Source organism: Bombina bombina, chromosome 6 (assembly GCF_027579735.1).
Source record: "Bombina bombina isolate aBomBom1 chromosome 6, aBomBom1.pri, whole genome shotgun sequence".
Lineage (NCBI taxonomy): Eukaryota > Metazoa > Chordata > Amphibia > Anura > Bombinatoridae > Bombina > Bombina bombina.
The window spans coordinates 286,093,572-286,120,212 of NC_069504.1; the positions used below are offsets into that span (position 1 = coordinate 286,093,572).

At 40.0% G+C, this 26,641-nt stretch overlaps 1 protein-coding gene across 1 annotated transcript in view; it reads right to left on the bottom strand.

Annotated features, from left to right (window-relative positions):
• Positions 1-26,641, bottom strand: part of PLXNC1 (plexin C1) — a 483,607-nt gene that overhangs the window by 319,984 nt on the left and 136,982 nt on the right. The window contains exons 8-9 of the mRNA XM_053716896.1: positions 8,301-8,394; positions 8,149-8,217 (exon numbers count right to left, since the gene is read on the bottom strand). Of these exons, the coding sequence (XP_053572871.1) occupies positions 8,149-8,217; positions 8,301-8,394 (163 nt within the window). The remainder of the gene's footprint in view (positions 1-8,148; positions 8,218-8,300; positions 8,395-26,641) is intronic.

Genomic DNA, 26,641 nt, shown 5'->3' on the forward strand with positions numbered 1-26,641 from the left:
TATACCGCCGCCACAAATAATAAATTTAATAACCCCTATCCTGCGGATCCAGGACCCCGCCACAACTAAATCATTTTTTTAACCCCTAAACCGCCGCTCCCGGACCCTGCCGCCACCTATATTAAACTTATTAACCCCTAATCTGCCCCCCCTACACCGTCGCCACCTCTAATAAATTTATCAACCCCTATCCTGCCCCCCCTACACCGCCGCAACCTATAATAAAATTATTAACGCCTAAACCTAAGTCTAACACTAACCCTAACACCCTCCTAACTTAAATATTAATTAAATAAATCAAAATAAATATAACTCTTATTAAATTAATTATTCCTATTTAAAACTAAATACTTACCTATAAAATAAACCATAAGATAGCTACAATGTTACTAATAATTATATTGTAGATATTTTAGGATTTATTTTTATTTTACAGGCAAATTTCAATTTATTTTAACTAGGAACAATAGCTATTAAATAGTTATTAACTATTTAATAGCTACCTAGTTAAAATAAAGACAAATTTACCTGTAAAATAAAAACTAACCTAAGTTACAATTACACCTAACACTACACTATCATTAACTAAATTATTCCTATTTAAAAATAAATACTTACCTGTAAAATAAACCCTAACGGCTAGATTTAGAGTTGGGCGGTAGCCGTGAAAACCAGCGTTAGAGGCTCCTAACGCTGGTTTTTACCGCCCTCTGGTATTTGGAGTCAGTCAGGAAAGGGTCTAACGCTCACTTTCCACCGCAACTTTTCCATACAGCAGATCCCCCTGCGCCATTTGCGTATCCTATCTTTTCAATGGGATCTTCCTAACGCCGGTATTTAGAGTCTTGGCTGAAGTGAGCGTTAGAAATCTAACGACAAAACTCCAGCCGCAGAAAAAAAACAGGAGTTAAGAGCTTTCTGGGCTAACGCCGGTTTATAAAGCTCTTAACTACTGTGCTCTAAAGTACACTAACACCCATAAACTACCTATGTACCCCTAAACCGAGGTCCCCCCACACCGCCGCCACTATATTAAATTTTTTTAACCCCTAATCTGCCGCTCCGTACACCGCCGCCAGCTAGATTATACCTATGTACCCCTAATCTGCTGCCCCTAATACCGCTGACCCCTACATAATATTTATTAACCCCTAATCTGCCCCCCCCAACGTCGCCGCTACCTTACCTACACTTATTAACCCCTAATCTGCCGACCGAACCGCACCGCTACTATAATAAATGTATTAACCCCTAATCCGCCTCACTCCCGCCTCAATAACCCTATAATAAATAGTATTAACCCCTAATCTGCCCTCCCTAACATCGCCGACACTTAACTTCAAACATTAACCCCTAATCTGCCGACCGGAGCTCACCGCTATTCTAATATATTTTTTAACCCCTAAAGCTAAGTCTAACCCTAACACTAACACCCCCCTAAATTAAATATAATTTTTATCTAACGAAATAAATTAACTATTATTAAATAAATTAATCCTATTTAAAACTAAATACTTACCTGTAAAATAAACCCTAATATAGCTACAATATAAATTATAATCATATTGTAGCTATTTTAGGATTAATATTTATTTTACAGGTAACTTTGTATTTATTTAACTAGGTAGAATAGTTATTAAATAGTTATTAACTATTTAATAACTACCTAGCTAAAAGAAATACAAAATTACCTGTAAAATAAATCCTAACCTAAGTTACAATTAAACCTAACACTACACTATCATTAAATAAATTAAATTAATTAACTACAAATATCTACAATTAAATACAATTAACCCCTTAATGACCACAATGTACCCTGTATGTCACTGGTCGATAAGGGTTTTTTCAGGACATAATAGCAAAAGTCTAGCAAGAACACACTATTAATGCACTCCCTCCAGCAGGCTTTGTGGATTAGAGCAGTCTCAACGCTGGTGGCAAGACCGCGCTATAAAACAATCAAGTCCCAAAAAAAGGCCAGCAACATACAGGGTACGTCGCTGGTCCTTAAGGGGTTAAATAAACTAACTAAAGTACAAAAAAATAAAAAAAAAATAACGCCTAGATTTAGAGTTCTACGTTAGCAGTCAAAAGCAGCGTTAAGGGGTCCTAACGCTGCTTTTTACTGCCCACTGGTATTTAGAGTCAGGCAGGAAAGGGTCTAATCTGCCCCACCCCCCCCAACGTCGCCGCTACCCTACCTACACTTATCAAACCCTAATCTTCTGACCGGACCTCGCCGCTACTATAATAAATGTATTAACCCCTAAACCACCGCACTCCCACCTCAAAAACCCTATAATAAAAAGTATTAACCCCAAATCTGCCCTCCCTGACATCGGCGACACCTAACTTCAAGTATTAACCCCTAATCTGCCGACCGGACCTCACCGCTACTCTAATAAATGTATTAACCCCTAAAGCTAAGTCTAACCCTAACCCTAACACCCCCCTAAGTTAAATATAATTTTTATCTAACGAAATAAATTAAATATTATTAACTAAAGTCTTCCTATTTAAAACTAAATACTTACCTGTAAAATAAACCCTAATATAGCTACAATATAACGAATAATTATATTGTAGCTAGTTTAGGATTTATATTTATTTTACAGGCAACTTTGTATTTATTTTAACTAGGTACAATAGCTATTAAATAGTTATTTACTATTTAATAGCTACCTAGTTAAAATAATTACAAAATTACCTGTAAAATAAATCCTAACCTAAGTTACAATTAAACCTAACACTACACTATCAATAAATAAATTAAATCAATTAACTAAAAGTACCTACAATTAAATAAACTAAACTAAATTACAAAAAAAAACACTAAATTACAAAAAATAAAAAAAGATTACAAGAATTTTAAGCTAATTACACCTACTATAAGCCCCCTAATAAAATAACAAAGCCCCCAAAATAAAAAAATTCCCTACCCTAATCTAAATTAAAATAGTTAACAGTTCTATTACCTTACCAGACCTTAAAAGGGCTTTTTGCGGGGCATGCCCCAAAGAAATCAGCTCTTTTGCCTGTAAAAAAAACACAATACCACCCCCAAACATTACAACCCACCACCCACATACCCCTACTCTAACCCAAACCCCCCTTAAATAAACCTAACACTACCCCCTGAAGATCTCCCTACCTTGAGTCGTCTTCACTCAGCCGAGCAGCGATGGACCAAAAGAAGATATACGGGCATAAGAGGACATCCGGACCGGCAAACATCTTCATCCAAGCAGCATCTTCTATCTTCATCCATCCGGCGAGGAGCGGCTCCTTCTTCAAGACCTCCGGCGCGGAACATCCTCTTCTCCCAACGACTAGACAACGAATGAAGGTTCCTTTAAGTGACATCATCCAAGATGGCGTCCCTCGAATTCTGATTAATTTAGTTTAGTTTATTTAATTGTAAGTACTTGTAGTTAATTGATTTAATTTATTTATTGATAGTGTAGTGTTAGGTTTAATTGTAACTTAGGTTAGAATTTATTTTACAGGTAATTTTGTAATTATTTTAACTAGATAGCTATTAAATAGTAAATAACTATTTAATAGCTATTGTATAATACAAAGTTGCCTGTAAAATAAATATAAATGCTAAAATAGCTACAATATAATTATTTGTTATATTGTAGCTATATTAGGGTTTATTTTACAGGTAAGTATTTAGTTTTAAATAGGAAGACTTAAGTTAATAATATTTAATTTATTTCGTTAGATAAAAATTATATTTAACTTAGTGAAGTGTTAGGGTTAGACTTAGCTTTAGGGGTTAATACATTTATAAGAGTAGCGGCGAAGTCCGGTCGGCAGATTAGGGGTTAATAGGTGTAGGTAAAGTAGTGGCGACGTTGGGGGGGGACAGATTAGGGGTTAATAAATATAATATAGGGGTCGACGATGTTAGGGGCAGCAGATTAGGGGTACATAGGTATAATGTAGGTTGCGGTGGCGTACGGAGCGGAAGATTAGGGGTTAATAATAAAATGCAGGGGTTAGCGATAGTGGAGGCGGTAGATTAGGGGTTAATAAGTGTAAGGTTAGGGGTGTTTAGACTCGGGTTTATGTTAGGGTGTTAGGTGCAGACTTAGAGAGTGTTTCCCCATAGGAAACAATGGGGCTGTGTTGGGAGCTTAACGCTGCTTTTTTGCAGGTGTTTCCTATGGGGGAATCGTGCACAAGCACGTTTTCCTAGCTGGCCGCTACCGTAAGCAACGCTGGTATTGAGAGTTGATGTGGCGGTAAATTCGGCTCAACGCTCCCTTTTTGGAGCCTAACGCAGCCCTTCAGAGAACTCTCAATACCAGCGTTATTTAAAAGGTGCGGGGGGAAAAAACACGCGTAGCTAACGCACCCCTTTGGGCGCAAAACTCTAAATCTAGCCGTAAGTTACAAAAAATAAAAAAATATTACAAGATTTTTAAGCTAATTACACCTAATCTAAGCCCCCTAATAAAATAACAAAGCCCCCAAAATAAAAAAATGCCCTACCCTATTCTAAATTACAAAAGTTAACAGCTCTATTACCTTACCAGCCCTTAAAGGGGCCTTTTGCAGGGCATGCCCCAAAGTAATCAGCTCTTTTGCATGTACAAAAAAATACAACCCCCCCCAACATTAAAACCCACCACCCACATACCCCTACTCTAACCCACCCAACCCCCCCTTAAAAAAACCTAACACTAACCCCCTGAAGATCATCCTACCTTTAGCCGTCTTCAGCCAGCCGACCACTGATGGAACAGAAGAGGACATCCGCAGCAGCCGAAGTCATCATCCAAGGGGCGCTGAAGAGGTCTTCCATCCGATAGAAGTCTTTATTCATGCGGCGTCTTCAATCTTCATCCATCCGGTGCGGAGCCTTCTTCAAATGAGCCATCCTCTTCCAACGACGCCTACCCGACGAATAAATATTCAATCAGATTGAGCTTGCATTCTATTGGCTGATCGGAACAGCCAATAGAATGCAAGCTCAATCTGATTGGCTGATTGGATCAGCCAATTGGATTGAACTTGAATCTGATTGGCTGATTGCATCAGCCAATCAGATTTTTCCTACCTTAATTCCGATTGGCTGATAGAATCCTATCAGCCAATCGGAATTCGAGGGATGCCATCTTGGATGATGTCACTTAAAGGAATATCCATTCGTCGGGTAGGCGTCGTTGGAAGAGGATGGCTCCGCGTCGGCTCGTTTGAAGAAGGCTCCGCTCCGGATGGATGAAGATTGAAGATGCTGAATGGATGAAGACTTCTATCAGATGGAAGACCTCTTCAGCGCACCTTGGATGATGACTTCGGCCGCTGCGGATGTCCTCTTCTGTTCCATCGATGGTCGGCTGGCTAAAGACGGCTAAAGGTAGGATGATCTTCAGGGGGCTAGTGTTAGGTTATTTTAAGGGGGGTTGGGTGGGTTAGAGTAGGGGTGTGTGGGTGGTGGGTTTTAATGTTGGGGGGGTTGTATTTTTTTGTACATGCAAAAGAGCTGATTACTTTTGGGCATGCCCCGCAAAAGGCCCTTTTAAGGGCTGGTAAGGTAATAGAGCTGTTAACTTTTGTAATTTAGAATAGGGTAGGGCATTTTTTTATTTTGGGGGGCTTTGTTATTTTATTAGGGGGCTTAGATTAGGTGTAATTATCTTAAAAATCTTGTAATTTTTTTATTTTTTATAACTTAGTTTTTTTTATTTTTTGTACTTTAGTTAGTTTATTTAATTGTATTTAATTGTAGGTATTTGTAGTTAATTATTTAATTTATTTAATGATAGTGTAGTGTTAGGTTTAATTGTAACTTAGGTTAGGATTAATTTTACAGGTAATTCTGTATTTCTTTTAGCTAGGTAGTTATTAAATATTTAATAACTATTTAATAACTATTATACCTAGTTAAAATAAATACAAAGCTACCTGTAAAATAAATATAAATCCTAAAATAGCTACAATGTTCGCGTTCGGAACATCTGGAGTGCCGTAAGAATCGATCTGTGTCGGACAGAATCGATCTGTGCACATTCTGCCCATCCAGATAAATTAAAAGATGCATTCAAATGGGTTAGCATTGGTGCAAATGGAAACATATTGCAACAGTTAAAGGGACATAATACTTAAAACTGATGCAAGATTTGGGTATCATGGCCCTTTAACTCTGAAAGCCACAATTATGAGATCTGCAGCAAAACCATGATTTTAATAATGCCTGTAACTGATCGCAACACTCACGCCACTGTGAGTGAGAAATACAATCAAATATAAAAAAGGAAATCATGCTATTTGTAGATGTTGTCCTGAAGCAAGTTTTCCTGCAGATCCCCGTAGCTGTAAAGAATCACACAGTCATCCCATTTACATATGTATATATCCCTATATAACTGTGTACCCTGTTGACTGTCTACAGCCTCTCCAAGAGGGTTAAACCTCTCCAAGAGGGTTAAATAGAAGTTTAATTAATTAATAGCACGTATGTTAACAAACTTCTATAATATCTATATCGGTCATTTCAGTGTTTAACATAGGTGCAAAGTAAAAGACTGTTTGGAAATATCCATGAAAAATTCCAACAGTTGCCCAGAATGCCCTTCCCAGGACTTATCAAGTGCTTTGAAGTTCCGAATTTGATAAGTCAAAACTGGGCTTTTGATTGCTGAGAAGTTTTTGGCTCGATAGGGTAAATAGTGTTTTTTTTGAGTGATTGAAAACCCGATTGCGAATGTGAGAAAAACACAAATTGAGATGTAGGGGCATATGTATCAAGCTCCGAATGGAGCTTGATGCCCGTGTTTCTGGCGAGTCATCAGACTCGCCAGAAACAGCAGTTATGAAGCAGCGGTCACAAAGACCGCTGCTCCATAACCTGTCCACCTGCTCTGAGCAGGCGGACACACATCACCACAATACAACCCGATCGAGTACGATCTGGTTGATTGACACCCCCCTGCTGGCGGCCTATTGGCCGCGAGTCTGCAGGGGGTGGCGTTGCACCAGCAGCTCTTGCAATGATGATGTATTGCTCGCCGTATTCCGCGAGGTCTGGCGGATCAGGTCCGTCAGACTTTCATAACTAGAGGCCATTATGTTCACGCCAAATTAAAAAGTAGCCTTTTTGGGCAGAAAAACTGCTGAAAATGCAGTTTACAATAGATTCTGATGAGGTCTAAGTTTTAACTCCAAATATTCCTAATTGAAATTTTTCATCCTTTTCTTCTTAAGGTTAAACTTAGTTAATAATTATGTAAATCCTTTAATAACATTCCATAAATAAGCTCTATTTATCTCTTTATTCAGTCATATTTTGTTATTTAATCTTATTGGTGGATATTTGTAGTAAAGGTTTCTCATATGGGTACTGCAGAATATCTGCACCTGCAACAATGCAGGAGTGAAATTAGTATATGTGCTTAACATGTAAAAGTTATCAAGACATAACTAACCTGAAAACTAGACCAGAATCACAAATCTGAACTATATATAAAGTATCGTTTATGAACTATATATAAAGTCTTGTTTATACCAGTGCAACAAAGATAATGTTGAAAACATAACCTGTGAAAGCAAAGATTGTATATATTTTATCTTTTTTAGAGTATTTTATTTAATATCGATAGACACCGGTGTCAATTTAACAATATTATGCCAATATATATATATATATATATATATATATATATATATATATATATATATATATATTTAAGATTTAATAAAATTGTATTAACTATATTCAGTATTTGGTCATACTTGAAAATAAGGAGTATTATATTACATACAGCGGTACAAGCAAAGTGTTTACAATAACACTATATCACAAACTAAGACATAGTGACACGATAAACTAAATATATAGAAATTAACTAAATCACCACACATTGAAGAATAGCATTTGCGCCATATAACATTGACAGCGATACTCGCTAAACCTATTATAATTAATCACATACCTAAGAATTACATTTATGCCACACAACAAACACAGCGATATTTGCATAACATATCTAAATCTATCACAGGGATACTCGCATAACCTATCTAATTTTATCTAGTAAACTGAAGTATCAGTAAAATTGAACAACTACCATTTACTATACACAGGGAACTAGCATTCATTTGCGCCACCTATTCTCACAACACAAAATAACTAACCTGAATCCCTGCTGTCAGTGACGTTCCAGTAGTCCAAGATGGATTATTATCATTATTCATGCATGTATTCTATAAAACAGACAATTTTATTCATTTTATTAGAAGTCTGCCTACATAAAAGTGATGATATATTATTTATTGTGGAACATTACCTTTAATGCAAAATCTACACAGGGTTTCAAGGGAGACATGCACTTATCTTCCTTGTTGCACCATAAACATCCATTAGATAAGCAGTCTAAACATCTGGAAGGAATCAGACACATAATATAAATTAACATTGAAGTGAAAGAATACCTGATATACTTTTCTCCTATTACTGTTGAGTTGAAGTTGATTAACTTTTCATAAGACATACTAACATATCAAGTACTGGTTAGTTTCATACTGGACTTCCTTGTTTTTTTTTAGGCATACCCACATGTCCTAAAGACTTTCTTTATAATAGTGTTCTTTCCACTACATTCCATTAGAGGAGGCTTTTAGAAATTCTGGCCTAGATTTGGAGTTCGGCGGTAAAAGGGCTGTTAACGCTCCGCGGGCTTTTTTCTGGCCGCACCATAAATTTAACTCTGGTATCGAGAGTTTAATCAAATGCTGCGTTAGGCTCCAAAAAAGGAGCGTAGAGCATTTTTTCCGCAAATGCAACTCTCGATACCAGAGTTGCTTACGGACGCGGCCGGCCTCAAAAACGTGCTCGTGCACGATTCTCCCATAGGAAACAATGGGGCTGTTTGAGCTGGAAAAAAAACTAACACCTGCAAAAAAGCAGCGTTCAGCTCCTAACGCAGCCCCATTGTTTCCTATGGGGAAACACTTCCTACGTCTGCACCTAACACTCTAACATGTACCCCGAGTCTAAACACCCCTAACCTTACACTTATTAACCCCTAATCTGCCGCCCCCGCTATCGCTGACCCCTGCATATTATTTTTAACCCCTAATCTGCCGCTCCGTAAACCGCCGCCACCTACGTTATCCCTATGTACCCCTAATCTGCTGCCCTAACATCGCCGACCCCTATATTATATTTATTAACCCCTAATCTGCCCCCCTCAACGTCGCCGACACCTGCCTACACTTATTAACCCCTAATCTGCCGAGCGGACCTGAGCGCTACTATAATAAAGTTATTAACCCCTAATCCGCCTCACTAACCCTATCATAAATAGCATTAACCCCTAATCTGCCCTCCCTAACATCGCCGACACCTAACTTCAATTATTAACCCCTAATCTGCCGACCGGAGCTCACCGCTATTCTAATAAATGTATTAACCCCTAAAGCTAAGTCTAACCCTAACACTAACACCCCCCTAAGTTAAATATAATTTTTATCTAACAAAATAAATTAACTCTTATTAAATAAATGATTCCTATTTAAAGCTAAATACTTACCTGTAAAATACATCCTAATATAGCTACAATATAAATTATAATTATATTATAGCTATTTTAGGATTAATATTTATTTTACAGGCAACTTTGTAATTATTTTAACCAGGTACAATAGCTATTAAATAGTTAAGAACTATTTAATAGTTACCTAGTTAAAATAATAATAAATTTACCTGTAAAATAAATCCTAACCTAAGATATAATTAAACCTAACACTACCCTATCAATAAAATAATTAAATAAACTACCTACAATTACCTACAATTAACCTAACACTACACTATCAATAAATTAATTAAACACAATTCCTACAAATAAATACAATTAAATAAACTAGCTAAAGTACAAAAAATAAAAAAGAACTAAGTTACAGAAAATAAAAAAATATTTACAAACATAATAAAAATATTACAACAATTTTAAACTAATTACACCTACTCTAAGCCCCCTAATAAAATAACAAAGCCCCCCAAAATAAAAAATTCCCTACCCTATTCTAAATTAAAAAAGTTACAAGCTCTTTTACCTTACCAGCCCTGAACAGAGCCCTTTGCGGGGCATGCCCCAAGAATTTCAGCTCTTTTGCCTGTAAAAGAATAAATACAATACCCCCCCCCAACATTACAACCCACCACCCACATACCCCTAATCTAACCCAAACCCCCCTTAAATAAACCTAACACTAAGCCCCTGAAGATCTTCCTACCTTGTCTTCACCATACCAGGTTCACCGATCCGTCCTGAAGAGCTCCTCCGATGTCCTGATCCAAGCCCAAGCGGGGGCTGAAGAGGTCCATGATCCGGTCAAAGTCTTCATCCAAGCGGGGCAGAAGAGGATCTTCCATCCGATTGAAGTCATCATCCAGGCGGCATCTTCTATGGTCTTCCATCCGGAGCGAAGCGGCAGGATCCTGAAGACCTCCAGCGCGGAACATCCATCCGGACCGACGACTGAACGACGAATGACTGTTCCTTTAAGGGACGTCATCCAAGATGGCGTCCCTCGAATTCCGATTGGCTGATAGGATTCTATCAGCCAATCGGAATTAAGGTAGGAATTTTCTGATTGGCTGATGGAATCAGCCAATCAGAATCTAGTTCAATCCGATTGGCCGATCCAATCAGCCAATCAGATTGAGCTCGCATTCTATTGGCTGATCGGAACAGCCAATAGAATGCGAGCTCAATCTGATTGGCTGATTGGATCAGCCAATCGGATTGAACTTGATTCTGATTGGCTGATTCCATCAGCCAATCAGAAAATTCCTACCTTAATTCCGATTGGCTGATAGAATCCTATCAGCCAATCGGAATTCGAGGGACGCCATCTTGGATGACGTCCCTTAAAGGAACAGTCATTCGTCGTTCAGTCGTCGGTCCGGATGGATGTTCCGCGCGGGAGGTCTTCAGGATCCTGCCGCTTCGCTCCGGATGGAAGACCATAGAAGATGCCGCCTGGATGATGACTTCAATCGGATGGAAGATCCTCTTCTGCCCCGCTTGGATGAAGACTTTGACCGGATCATGGACCTCTTCAGCCCCCGCTTGGGCTTGGATCAGGACATCGGAGGAGCTCTTCAGGACGGATCGGTGAACCTGGTATGGTGAAGACAAGGTAGGAAGATCTTCAGGGGCTTAGTGTTAGGTTTATTTAAGGGGGGTTTGGGTTAGATTAGGGGTATGTGGGTGGTGGTTTGTAATGTTGGGGGGGGGGGTATTGTATTTATTCTTTTACAGGCAAAAGAGCTGAAATTCTTGGGGCATGCCCCGCAAAGGGCCCTGTTCAGGGCTGGTAAGGTAAAAGAGCTTGTAACTTTTTTAATTTAGAATAGGGTAGGGAATTTTTTATTTTGGGGGGCTTTGTTATTTTATTAGGGGGCTTAGAGTAGGTGTAATTAGTTTAAAATTGTTGTAATATTTTTATTATGTTTGTAAATATTTTTTTATTTTCTGTAACTTAGTTCTTTTTTATTTTTTGTACTTTAGCTAGTTTATTTAATTGTATTTATTTGTAGGAATTGTGTTTAATTAATTTATTGATAGTGTAGTGTTAGGTTAATTGTAGGTAATTGTAGGTAGTTTATTTAATTATTTTATTGATAGGGTAGTGTTAGGTTTAATTATATCTTAGGTTAGGATTTATTTTACAGGTAAATTTGTTATTATTTTAACTAGGTAACTATTAAATAGTTCTTAACTATTTAATAGCTATTGTACCTGGTTAAAATAATTACAAAGTTGCCTGTAAAATAAATATTAATCCTAAAATAGCTATAATATAATTATAATTTATATTGTAGCTATATTAGGATGTATTTTACAGGTAAGTATTTAGCTTTAAATAGGAATCATTTATTTAATAAGAGTTAATTTATTTCGTTAGATAAAAATTATATTTAACTTAGGGGGGTGTTAGTGTTAGGGTTAGACTTAGCTTTAGGGGTTAATACATTTATTAGAATAGCGGTGAGCTCCGGTCGGCAGATTAGGGGTTAATAATTGAAGTTAGGTGTCGGCGATGTTAGGGAGGGCAGATTAGGGGTTAATACTATTTATGATAGGGTTAGTGAGGCGGGTTAGGGGTTCATAACTTTATTATAGTAGCGCTCAGGTCCGCTCGGCAGATTAGGGGTTAATAAGTGTAGGCAGGTGTCGGCGACGTTGAGGGGGGCAGATTAGGGGTTAATAAATATAATATAGGGGTCGGCGATGTTAGGGGCAGCAGATTAGGGGTACATAGGGATAACGTAGGTGGCGGCGATTTGCGGTCGGAAGATTAGGGGTTAATTATTTTAAGTAGCTGGCGGCGACGTTGTGGGGGGCAAGTTAGGGGTTAAGAAATATAATATAGGGGTCGGCGGGGTTAGGGGCAGCAGATTAGGGGTACATAAGTATAACGTAGGTGGCGGTCGGCAGATTAGGGGTTAAAAATTTAAATCGAGTGGCGGCGATGTGGGGGGACCTCGGTTTAGGGGTACATAGGTAGTTTATGGGTGTTAGTGTACTTTAGGGTACAGTAGTTAAGAGCTCTATGAACCGGCGTTAGCCAGAAAGCTCTTAACTCCTGCTATTTTCAGGCGGCTGGAATCTTGTCGTTAGAGCTCTAACGCTCACTTCAGAAACGACTCTAAATACCAGCGTTAGAAAGATCCCATTGAAAAGATAGGCTACGCAAATGGCGTAGGGGGATCTGCGGTATGGAAAAGTCGCGGCTGAAAAGTGAGCGTTAGACCCTTTAATCACTGACTCCAAATACCAGCGGGCGGCCAAAACCAGCGTTAGGAGCCTCTAACGCTGGTTTTGACGGTTACCGCCGAACTCCAAATCTAGGCCTCTGTATGCAAAAAAGGTCGATTTTCAGCTTCATTTTCTAACAAATCCAAATCCATTACACTTGTCTCTGTTTTATTATTATTTGTTTATTATCAGTTATTTGTAGAGCGCCAACAGATTCCGCAGCGCTATAAACATAAGCGGAATGCAAGGAAAAATTTATATGGATCAGACGGGTAGAGGGCCCTGCCAAGAGTCGCACTGTTGTAGTCAGCTCTAAAGAAGGTGATCTACAAGCAGCATGGCTCTTAGGCTTACATGCTAAGGGGGTTCAAGGGGATAGCAATGGAGGAGAGGAAGCGGTATAAAGAAAGGTTAGTGTAGGTTGTATGCATCCCCAAACAGTAGAGTCTTTAGGGAGTGCTTGAAGTTTTAAAAACTGGGGAAGAGTCTTGTGGAGCGAGACAGAGAGTTCCACAAGATGGGAGCCAGTCTGGAGAAGTCCTGTAAGCAGGAGTGTGAGGAGGTAACAAGAGAGGAGGAGAGTAAGAGGTCATGAGCAGGGCGAAAGGGATGGGAGGGAGAGTATCTGGAGACAAGGTCTGAGATATAGGGGGGAGCAGTGCAGTTAAGGGCTTTGTATGTCAGAGTAAGAATTTTGTGTTTAATCCTGGAGGCAAGAGGAAGGGGCAGTGAAGGGATTGGCAGAGAGGTGCAGCAGATGAAGAGCGACGTGTAAGGAAGATGAGCCTAGCAGAGGCATTTGTTATGGATTGTAAAGGAGATAGGCGGCAGCTGGGGAGACCAGAGAGGCGGGAAAGGATGAGAGAGTGGATTAAAATCTTAGTTTTGTCTTGTGTAAGGAAATGTCTAATTTTAGAGATGTTTTTAAGGTGGAAGCGGCAGAATTTAGCCAAGGACTGAATGTGAGGAGTGAAAGAAAGATCTGAGTCAAGTGTGACCCCAAGACATCGGGCATGTGGGGTAGGGGTAATGATGGAGTTATCAACAGTTATAGAGAGATTGGAGGCAGAGATTTTGGAAGAAGGAGGGAAAATAAGGAGCTCAGTTTTGGAGAGATTTAGCTTGAGGTTGTGAGAGGACATCCAGGAAGAGATGTTAGAAAGACAGTTAGTTACACAGGTTAGCAAGGAAGGAGATAGATCTGGTGCAGAGAAGTAGATTTTGGGTTTCGTCTGCATGCAAATGATATTGGAACCCGTTAGATTTTATTAGGGAACCTAATGATGATGCATAGATTGAGAAGAGAAGGGGACCAAGGACAGAGCCTTGTGGTACTCCAATAGAAAATAGTGACGGGGCAGAGGAGACCCCAGAGAAGGCTACACTAAAGACACGGCTTGACAGGTTGGAAGAGAACCAAAAGAAGGCTGTGTCACAAATGCTAAAGGATTGGAGGGTTTGGAGCAAAAGAGGGTGGTCAACAGTATCAAAGGCTGTGGACAGATCAAGGATAATAAGCAGAGATAAGTGGCCTTTTGATTTTGCTGTAAGTAGGTTGTTGGTAACCTTAATGATTGCTGTCTCTGTGGAGTGATGGGGTCAAAATCCAGATTGCAGTTGGTCGGGGAGGGAGTTTAATGTAAGGAAATGGGATAGGCGTGTATATACTAGCTTTTTGAGAAGCTTTGAGGCAAGGGAGTAGGTAAATAGAGTGGTAGTTGGATGGGGAAGTTGGATCAAGATGTTTTTTTGAGGATAGGTATGACCAATGCATGTTTCAGAGATGAGGGAAATATACCGGTGCTGAGGGAGAGGTTGAAAATGTGTGTGAGTATAGGGATAAGGGTAGAAGAGAGGGAGGGGAGCAGCTTTCAGGGGATAGGGTCAAGAGGACAGGTAGTGAGGTGAGAGCTCAGTATAAGTGCCGATACTTCTTCCTCAGTAACAGGGGAGAAGGAGCTAAATTTATGGCTATTTGGGTTGTGGTTGATTGTTTGAGGGGGTGAGAGATTGGAAATATGTTGAGATCTGATTTTGTTTCTGATGGAGTCGATTTTGTTATTGAAGTGGCTGGCAAAGTCTTGAGCTGACAGAGATGTTGTATTAGGGGGTGGGGGTGGGCATAGAAGAATATTGAAAGTGGAAAACAGACGTTCTGGGTTTGAAGAAAGATTAGAGATAAGAGTAGAAAAGTAATGTTGCTTATAGAGATTAAGGGCAGAATAGTAGGAATTCAAAATTAACTTGTAATGAAGGAAATCAGCTGAACTCCAAGATTTTCTCCAGTGCCAGTACGGGAACATCTGCATAGGTATCGTGTCAGAGGAGTATGCCAGGGCTGAGGATGAGTGTGTGATTTCCGAGCAATGGTAAGAGGGGCCAGATTGTCAAGGACCAATGTAAGGGTGGAATTATAGTGGCAGATAGATTGGTCAGGGCAGGAGAAGGAGGAGATGTATAAAAGGAGAGGTTTGAGGGAATTAGCAAGCTGTTGTTGATCTAATTGCATAATGCTTCTGTGAAGTTTGGTGTGAGGAGTAGAAGGAGGGAGAGTTGTAGGGAGGGATGATATGTTTCAAGTAAGGAGATGGTGGTCAGAAAAAGGAAAAGGAGCGTTTGTGAAGTTTTAAATAGTGCATCAATAGCTAAAGATCAGGTCAAGGGAGTGACCATCTTTGTGAGTGGGAGAGTCAGTCCAGTGTGACAACCCGAAAGAGGAAGTGAGTTGTAGTAGTTGTTTTGCTTAGGAGGCAGTGGGGCTGTCAAGAGGGATGTTGAAATTGCCAAGAATGAGGGCAGGGGTGCCTGAGGAGAGGAAATAAGGTAGTCAGGCAGCCAAGTGATCTAGAAATTGAGTTGAGGAGCCAGGGGTCGGTATATGACTGCAACACGTATAGAGAGGGGCGAGAATATGAGAATCCTGTGGGTTTCAAATGAGGAAAATGTGATGGAATAGATGGGATGTATTTGTTGGAAGGTGCAATGAGAGGAAAGTAAAATACCTACACCACCTCCTTGTCTATTATCGGACCTAGGAGTGTGGCTGAAGTGGAGACCCCCATGTGACAGAGCAGCAGTGGATGCTGTGTCTAGGGGAGAGAGCCAGGTTTCTGTTAGAGCCAGAAGGTTGAGGGAGTGGGAGATAAAGAGGTCATGTATAGAAGTGAGCTTGTGGCAAACAGAGTGAGAGTTCCAGAGTGCACAAGTGAAAGGGGTAGTGGCTTTAGATGCAAGAGGAATGTGACTAAGGTTACCAGAGTTTTGTTTTCTGTGTCTATGGAATGGTACATTTGGATGTGCACGGATAGGAAGTTGTTGTGGACCAGGATTAGGGGAGATGTCACCAGCAGCTAGTATAAGTAAGAGGGAGAATTTGTTTGAATTTAGAAAGTTGCATATACAATATAAAAGGGTAATATGGTTAAAGATGCAAAAACGAAAAGAAACCAGATTTCACAGAAACAAAATGATAAAAATTGCCTAATATTTCTTCTTATTATTGTTATTATTATACTTTATTTATGAAGCGCCAACATATTCCACAGCGCTGTCCATGGATACAATACATTTCAATAAAACAATGATATAAAACTTGTAAGAGACAAAATTTGCAAACACATACAGCAGGAATTGAGGGACCTATCCCCATGTGAACTTACAATCAAAGGGTAGGAGATTGAGAAATATGTTAATGCAGAGTTAGATGAGGGAAATGTTGTTAGGTAAGTGAAATTAATGTATTATTGAGTTGTTTGGTAGGCTTCTCTGAACAAAAAAGTTTTCAGGGAGCATTTAAAGGAAGAAAGATTAGGTCAAAGCCTGACAGCACAAGGGAGAGTGTTCCAAAGGATAGGTCCTGCACGATAGAAGTCATGCAGTCTAGCATGAGAAAATGTGATAGTCGTGGATGCAAGGAGCAGGTTATTGTTGGATCTTAGAGGGCGGGCTGGAGTATACTTGTTTGTTAGAGAGAATAGGTAGGGGGGAGGGGCTTTGGTGAGAGCTTTGTATTTAAGGGTGAGGAATTTGAATTTAATTCTGCTGTGAATAGGGAGCCAATGAAGAGGCTCGCAGAGAGGTGCAGCAGATACAGAGCAACAGGAAAGGTGGACTAGCCTGGCAGAGGTATTTATTTTCTCGCCAATGGACATAAAAGTAAAAATTAAACATTATTCAGAGCATGACATTTCAAGAGACTATTCAGTCTTTTTTTTTTTTTTTTAAGTCGCTTAGCTCTTTTTGAATCTTTTATTATAGGTATATACTGTGCACTTTTGCACATACTCAGTAGGAGCTGAAGCCCATTGAAAGTATGCATATAAACATATTGTGCATATTTTGATAATAGAAGTATATGGGAAAGTTTAATTTTAAATTGCATGTTTTATCTTAATCATGAAACTTTACTTTTTGACTTTAGTGTCCCTTTAACAAATTTATTTTTTTGTGAGGATATTATTATTATTATTATTATCAGGTATTTGTAGAGCACAAACAGATTCCGCAGCACTGTAAACATAGTTGGTATACAAGATAACATTTATAGGGATCAAATGGGTAGAGGGCCCTGCCGAGAGTTGCACTGTTGTAGTCGGCTCTTATGATGGCAATCTATAAACAGCTGGGCTCATAGGTTTACATTCTAAGGGGTTCAAGGGGAAAGCAATGGATTTAGGAAATCTTAGTGTAGGTTGTATGCATCCCTGATTAGTAGAGTCTTAAAGGAGCGCTTTAAGCTGTTAAAGCTAGGGGAGAGTCTTATCGAGCGAGGCAGGGAGTTCCAGAAGATGGGAGCCAGTCTGGAGAAGTCCTGTAAACAGGAAATGGAGGAAGTAACAAAAGAGGAGGAGAGTAGGAGATTGTGAGCAGAGCAAAGGTGACGGGAGGGAGAGTATCTGGAGACAAGGTCTGAAATGTCGGGGGGGAATTGAGGGCTTTGTATGTCAGAGTGAGGATTTTGTGTTTAATCCTGGAGGCAAGAGGAAGCCAGTGAAGGGAGTGGCAGAGAGGTGCAGCAGATGAAGAGAAACACGTAAGGAAGATGAGCCTGGCAGAGGCATTCATTATGGATTGTAAAGGAGCTGGGCGGCAGCTAGGGAGACCAGAGAGGAGGGAGTTGCAGTAGTCGAGGCAGGAAAGGATGAGAGAGTGGATTCAAATCTTAGTTGTGTAAGGAAATGTCTAAATTGTGAGATGTTTTACGGTTTAAGCGGCAGGCTTTAGTCAAGGACTGAATGTGAGAAGTGAAAGAAAGGTCTGAGTTAAGTGTGACCCCAAGACATCGGGCATGCAGGGTAGAGGTAATGATGGAGTTATCAACAGTTATAGAAAGTTGGGGGTGGGGATTTTGGAAGAAGGGGGAAAAATAAGGAGTTAAGTTAATAATAAGGAGATTCAGCTTAAGGTAGTGAGAGGACATCCAAGATGAGGTTTTAGAAATACAGTTAGTGACACGGGTTAGTAAGGAAGGATATAGGTCTGGTGCAGAGAGGTAGATTTGGGTGTCATTGGCATACAAATGATATTGAAGCCCATGGGACTTTATTAAGGAACCTAATGATGACATGTAGATTGAAAAGAGAAGGGGACAGAGGACAGAGCCTTGAGGTACCCCAACAGAAAGTGATAACAGGGCAGAGGATGCTCAGAGAAGGCTACACTAAAGGTATGGTTAGATAGATAGATAGATAGATAGATAGATAGATAGATAGATAGATAGATAGATAGGAAAAGAACCACAAGAGAGCTGTGTCACAAATGCCGAAGTATTGGAGGGTTTGGAGCAGAATAGGGTGGTTGACAGTATCAAAGGCTGCAGACAGATCAAGGAGGATATGCAGAGAGAAGTGGCCTTTGGATCATGCTGTAAGTAGGTCATTGATAACCTTAATAATAGCTGTCTCTGTGGAGTGATGGGGACGAAATCCAGATTGCAATGGTTTAAGGAGAGAGTTTAGTGTAAGGAAATGGCATAGACATGCATATACTAGCTTTTTAAGGAGCTTTGAGGCAAGAGGGAGTAGGGAAATAGGGCGTTAGTTGGATGGGGAGGTTCGATGAAGAGAAGGTTTTTTGAGGATAGGTGTGACCAGTGCATGTTTTAGAGATGAGGGAAATATACCAGTTCTGAGGGAGAGCTTGAAGATGTGTGGGAGTATAGGGGTAAGGGTAGAAGAGACGGAGGGGAGTAGCTGTGAGGGGATGGGGTAGAGGGGATTGAGGTGGGAGGAAATTATTAGGGCAGAAACTTCTTCCTTAGTAACAGGGGTAAAATAACTAAATTTATGTCTATTTGGTTTTTGGATGATTGTGAGCTTTTCAGGGGGTGGGAGATTGGTAATGTGTTGAAAGCTGATTTCATTTCTAATGGAGTAAATTTTCTTATTAAAGTGGCTGGCAAAATCTTGAGCTGAGAGAGAAGTTGTATTAGGAGGTAGGGGTGGGTGGTTAAGAGTATTGAACGTAGAAAACATACGTTTTGGGTTGGGTTGAGGAAAGAGTACAGATGAGAGTAGATAAGTATTGTTGCTTATAAAGATTGGGGGCAAAATAGTAGGAGTTTAAGATGAACTTGTAGTGAAGAAAGTCAGCTGAACTCCAAGACTTTCTCCAGTGTCGCTCAGCAGTACGGGAACAGTGTGGTTTCTGAGCTATGGTAGGTGGGGCCAGATTGTCAAATGTTGATATAGTGTTTCTTAACCATTTTTATTATTAATATTTTTTTTTTATAAACTTATTATAAATGTGAAATGTATGTGATAACTGTTTTAATTTTTAATTTTCTGCAAACTTTGAAAATTCCATGAATGTAATGCAGCAAGTTAAACAAATAAAGATTTGAAGAAGTAAGGGTACACTATTTACAACCAAATTTTTGTCACTTTATATAAAAGCCTTAAAGGCTGAGAGTTTATGCTCAAAGAAAAATACACATAACCAAATGCAAGAGAAGAACCATAACCAAATCCAAGAGAAGAACCATAACCAAATGCAAGAGAAGAACCATAACCTTTTGCAAGAGAAGAATCATAACCAATGCAAGAGAAGAATCATAACCAAATGCAAAAAGCATAACTAAATGAAAGAGAAGAACCATAACCAAATACAAGAGAACCATAACCAAATACAAGAGAAGAACCATAACCAAATGAAAGAGAAGAACCATAACCAAATGCAAGAGAAGAACCATAACCAAATGCAAGAGAATAATCATAACCAAATGCAAGAGAAGAACCATAACCAAATGCAAGAGAACTATCATAACCAAATGCAAGATAAGAACCATAACCAAATGCAAGAGAACAATCATACCCAAATGTGAGAAAACAATCATAACCGAATGCAAGAGTAGAATCATAAACAAATGCAAGAGAAGAACCATAACCAAATGCAAGAGAAAAATCATAACCAAATGCAAGAGATAAACCATAACCTAATGCAAGAGAAGAACTGAAACCTAATGCAAGAGAATAATCATAACCAAATGCAAGAGAAGAACCATAACCAAATGCAAGAGAAGAATCATAACATAATGCAAGAGAAGAACCATAACCGAATGCAAGAGAAGAACCATAACCAAATTCAAGAGAAGAATCATAACCAAATGAAAGAAAGGATTCATAACCAAATACAAGAGAAGAATCATAACCAAATGCAAGAGACGAATCATAACCAAATGCAAGGGCAGAATCATAACCAAATACAAGAGAAGAATCATAACCAAATGCAAGGGAAGAACCATAACCAAATACAAGAGAAGAACCATAACCAAATACAAGAGAAGAACCATAACCAAATACAAGAGAAGAATCATAATCAAATACAAGAGAAGAATCATAACCAAATACAAGAGAAGAATCATAATCAAATACAAGAGAAGAATCATAACCAAATACAAGAGAATAATCATAATCAAATACAAGAGAAGAATCATAACCAAATGCAAGAGACGAATCATAATCAAATGCAAGGGCAGAATCATAACCAAATACAAGAGAAGAATCATAACCAAATGCAAGGGAAGAACCATAACCAAATACAAGAGAAGAATCATAACCAAATGCAAGAGAAGAATCATAACCAAATACAAGAGAAGAACCATAACCAAATGCAAGGGAAGAACCATAACCAAATGCAAGAGAAGAATCATAACCAAATGCAAGAGAAGAATCATAACCAAATGCAAGAGAAGAATAAACAAATGCAAGAGAAGAATCATAACTAAATGCAAGAGAAAAATCATAACTAAATGCAAGTGTTATGTTCGCAGTAACTGTTTGTCTTTTGTGTTTTCTTGCTCTGTAGCAATTCCCTGAGTAAATGGTTGTATATGTATCACTTGTACTAAGTAACTTTCTATAAAGAAGAAAGTAACAGTAGTTAACAGTGAATTTATGAAAACTGGTAACAATTCAGTCTTTAACCCACAGGAGTCAACTAAGGCAGACAGAAACAATCTCTGTATACTACGGAAAGCAGTCAGTGATTGCGTAATCCAATGACGTTGCAAAAGGGTAGGTGACTAGGTACGTTCACGGTAAATGGCTAATACAGAGATTCCTTAATGAGAAACAGTCTGGTTAGTATTATAGATGCATAATATCACTGACAAAAAGAAATAAAATTAGAATAACGGATTATACATTCTTTATGACTAAACCTGATTAATTCAGGTTATAACATGGAGCTTTATAACAGGAGAATCATCAGTACTGATTAATAAACTACCATGCTATACTACACAGAGGTTGTTTCGGGAACCACATAGAATTTAAATTGAAGGTACTACACAGTTTACAAATCCATAAGATAGTAGATAAGGGTGTATATATCACGCCTTGGATTAATATATCTGAATTATTCATTCTATTATTTCTGTTGTCCTTTCGCCTAGTGTATAATCAGTAATCAAGCTGTCAGTGATTTTTATGCAGATGAGTGGGTCATATCAAGATTATAGGGATTTGCATACAAAGAGAGAAGCGCTCTACCAGGAACGAACAACAGCTCAGTGGCTTGTTCTATGGCGATTTACCACCCAGAGGCAGCTTCTTTTAGACCAGTGTGCTTTTCACAGAAGAAAACTTTCCTGAAGTATATCAGTCTGATCCTGCCAAGTAAGGTCAGTCCAGCCCCGAAATACCAGGCAATTCTCCTCTGAACAAGGAACATGACAACCCCAGACGATCGTTTCGGCCTCCTATGGGCCTCGTCAGTGAGGTGCAGCCACATTCCTCTAAGCACACTGGGCAAGGAGTCCACGTCTGGTTTCCCCCATCACCCATAGGGAGACTTCCCCAGGGTTATAATAATTTGCATACAAAGAGAGAAGCGCTCTACCAGGAACGAACAACAGCTCAGTGGCTTGTTCTATGGCGATTTACCACCCAGAGGCAGCTTCTTTTAGACCAGTGTGCTTTTCACAGAAGAAAACTTTCCTGAAGTATATCAGTCTGATCCTGCCAAGTAAGGTCAGTCCAGCCCCGAAATACCAGGCAATTCTCCTCTGAACAAGGAACATGACAACCCCAGACGATCGTTTCGGCCTCCTATGGGCCTCGTCAGTGAGGTGCAGCCACATTCCTCTAAGCACACTGGGCAAGGAGTCCACGTCTGGTTTCCCCCATCACCCATAGGGAGACTTCCCCAGGGTTATAATAATTTGCATACAAAGAGAGAAGCGCTCTACCAGGAACGAACAACAGCTCAGTGGCTTGTTCTATGGCGATTTACCACCCAGAGGCAGCTTCTTTTAGACCAGTGTGCTTTTCACAGAAGAAAACTTTCCTGAAGTATATCAGTCTGATCCTGCCAAGTAAGGTCAGTCCAGCCCCGAAATACCAGGCAATTCTCCTCTGAACAAGGAACATGACAACCCCAGACGATCGTTTCGGCCTCCTATGGGCCTCGTCAGTGAGGTGCAGCCACATTCCTCTAAGCACACTGGGCAAGGAGTCCACGTCTGGTTTCCCCCATCACCCATAGGGAGACTTCCCCAGGGTTATAATAATTTGCATACAAAGAGAGAAGCGCTCTACCAGGAACGAACAACAGCTCAGTGGCTTGTTCTATGGCGATTTACCACCCAGAGGCAGCTTCTTTTAGACCAGTGTGCTTTTCACAGAAGAAAACTTTCCTGAAGTATATCAGTCTGATCCTGCCAAGTAAGGTCAGTCCAGCCCCGAAATACCAGGCAATTCTCCTCTGAACAAGGAACATGACAACCCCAGACGATCGTTTCGGCCTCCTATGGGCCTCGTCAGTGAGGTGCAGCCACATTCCTCTAAGCACACTGGGCAAGGAGTCCACGTCTGGTTTCCCCCATCACCCATAGGGAGACTTCCCCAGGGTTATAATAATTTGCATACAAAGAGAGAAGTGCTCTACCAGGAACGAACAACAGCTCAGTGGCTTGTTCTATGGCGATTTACCACCCAGAGGCAGCTTCTATTAGACCAGTGTGCTTTTCACAGAAGAAAACTTTCCTGAAGTATATCAGTCTGATCCTGCCAAGTAAGGTCAGTCCAGCCCCGAAATACCAGGCAATTCTCCTCTGAACAAGGAACATGACAACCCCAGACGATCGTTTCGGCCTCCTATGGGCCTCGTCAGTGAGGTGCAGCCACATTCCTCTAAGCACACTGGGCAAGGAGTCCACGTCTGGTTTCCCCCATCACCCATAGGGAGACTTCCCCAGGGTTATAATAATTTGCATACAAAGAGAGAAGCGCTCTACCAGGAACGAACAACAGCTCAGTGGCTTGTTCTATGGCGATTTACCACCCAGAGGCAGCTTCTTTTAGACCAGTGTGCTTTTCACAGAAGAAAACTTTCCTGAAGTATATCAGTCTGATCCTGCCAAGTAAGGTCAGTCCAGCCCCGAAATACCAGGCAATTCTCCTCTGAACAAGGAACATGACAACCCCAGACGATCGTTTCGGCCTCCTATGGGCCTCGTCAGTGAGGTGCAGCCACATTCCTCTAAGCACACTGGGCAAGGAGTCCACGTCTGGTTTCCCCCATCACCCATAGGGAGACTTCCCCAGGGTTATAATAATTTGCATACAAAGAGAGAAGCGCTCTACCAGGAACGAACAGCAGCTCAGTGGCTTGTTCTATGGCGATTTACCACCCAGAGGCAGCTTCTTTTAGACCAGTGTGCTTTTCACAGAAGAAAACTTTCCTGAAGTATATCAGTCTGATCCTGCCAAGTAAGGTCAGTCCAGCCCCGAAATACCAGGCAATTCTCCTCTGAACAAGGAACATGACAACCCCAGACGATCGTTTCGGCCTCCTATGGGCCTCGTCAGTGAGGTGCAGCCACATTCCTCTAAGCACACTGGGCAAGGAGTCCACGTCTGGTTTCCCCCATCACCCATAGGGAGACTTCCCCAGGGTTATAATAATTTGCATACAAAGAGAGAAGCGCTCTACCAGGAACGAACAACAGCTCAGTGGCTTGTTCTATGGCGATTTACCACCCAGAGGCAGCTTCTTTTAGACCAGTGTGCTTTTCACAGAAGAAAACTTTCCTGAAGTATATCAGTCTGATCCTGCCAAGTAAGGTCAGTCCAGCCCCGAAATACCAGGCAATTCTCCTCTGAACAAGGAACATGACAACCCCAGACGATCGTTTCGGCCTCCTATGGGCCTCGTCAGTGAGGTGCAGCCACATTCCTCTAAGCACACTGGGCAAGGAGTCCACGTCTGGTTTCCCCCATCACCCATAGGGAGACTTCCCCAGGGTTATAATAATTTGCATACAAAGAGAGAAGCGCTCTACCAGGAACGAACAACAGCTCAGTGGCTTGTTCTATGGCGATTTACCACCCAGAGGCAGCTTCTTTTAGACCAGATTATAGGGACCCTGAGTGACATACTGAGAGTACAATATTAACCTATTAAGCACATTATAGTGGTTGATTTATATACCCAGATTGGATGATCCCTTTATCTGTTAGAGAGCTACTTTATTACGAATACTGAGGGATAACATTCATTTAAGTTATTTAGAGGCCTGATAAGCTTATACTATTATCCCTTTGTTCACTATTATTTATCTACAATCGTAACCAGCGTCTGTGACGTTTTTAATTGATGTGTTATAAATATTTATATTTTTATTTTAGGATCAATAAAAGTTAAATTTTAATAAAATCCGTTTTGGAATTTCATTGCCCTATACAGTAGTCAGGGCCTAGAGTGCTTTATGTGCATACCCAGCGAGGACTGGCATGCTGTCTCTTTGTGTCATTCTTCTTTTTTGTTCATATTACTTATTCATGCACTAGCACCATTTTCTCTTTAATATTTGGAGAATCTATTACTGAATACTCCCACATATACATTATATATTGAGGAAAAGCCTGAGAAGTGCCATTGTTCTTGTGTTGTAACGTATTCTGGTTAGTATTATAGGTTAGATATTACTTATAAGCACAAAGGAAGAGAGATCAAATGTCCGAAAATTGTATACTTAACGGATAAGTAACGATGGAACTTCCTGGAACAACTGGAAATGTAGTACCGGTATCTAGGTCTGTGAAGCAGGTAACTCAGTCCGAATCCAATGTAAAGGAGGTTGTGAAATCACCTTGTAGGTTGAAGTAAGCAATGAGATCTCGTTTTAAGTTAGTGTTGCACAAGGAATATTCTGTGCAAAAGTGTAGTAAGCTGGGACATTTGTATCCTAAGGAGTAGGCAGAAAGTCAAGACTGAAGAGTTGAAATCCTCTTGAGAAGAGTAGCTCAGTGTAGCAGCTAGATGTAAGAGCAACTAAACAAAATACTAAGCACTTGTTTGCATTTAAAGGAGAAGTGGGTTGGACTTGTATGTGCGGTACAATTTAAAGGAGAAGTGGTAGAACTTAAGGGGGAGATCTTGACAGCAAGTGATGAATCATAACCAAATGCAAAAGAAGAATCATAACCAAATGCAAGAGAAGAATCATAACCTAATGCAAGAGAAATAACCAGATGCAAGAGAAGAAGAATAGACAAATGCAAGAGAAGAATCATAACCAAATGCAAGTGATGAATCATAATCAAATGCAAGAGAAGAACCCTAATTCTTAGATTCTTGCACCTGGGCCCTGTGGTTTCTAGTTATGCCTCTGAACCATAACCTAAAACAAGAGAATAATCATAAACAAATGCAAGAGAAGAACCATAACCAAATGCAAGACAAGAACCATAACCAAATGCAAGAGAAGAATCATAACCAAATGTGAGAAAGGATTCATAACCAAATACAAGAGAAGAATCATAACCAAATGCAAGCGAGGAACATAGCCAAATGCAAGAGAAGAACATAACCAAATGCAAAAAAAGAATTATAACCAAATGAAAGAGAAAAATCATAACCAAATGCACAAGAAGAAGAATAAATAAATGCAAGGCAAGGATAATAGCTTTTATCTAACATAAATGGCCTCTAAAGTTCACTTGCATGAAGTGAAATACTGCACTTGCCAATGTATGAACAGTCCACACTGAATTCTCCAAAAAGGAGATCCATAGCTCTCCAGAATGCAGAACCTTGCAGGGGAGAGCAAATTTTACAGGGAAGACCCAGCATTGATAACAATGTTTTTGAAGCACATACATATCTAATTGTGTTGTTTGTTCAGTATTAACTCCCGACAATGGGCTCGCTTCCATTGAGCCGTAATTCCATTTGCGTGCACTCGCAAACTGATAAATATGCTGTCTGAAGCAATATCATTTATCGACTGCTTCCAACGAACCGTTATACCTCAATTTCACCAACTGGACTCTGGCTGCCGAAAACATTATTGTGTCCCATACAAAGTATAGCAAGCCGCTAATCTTTAAATGATACCCGGTTTCCAATGCCCGTGC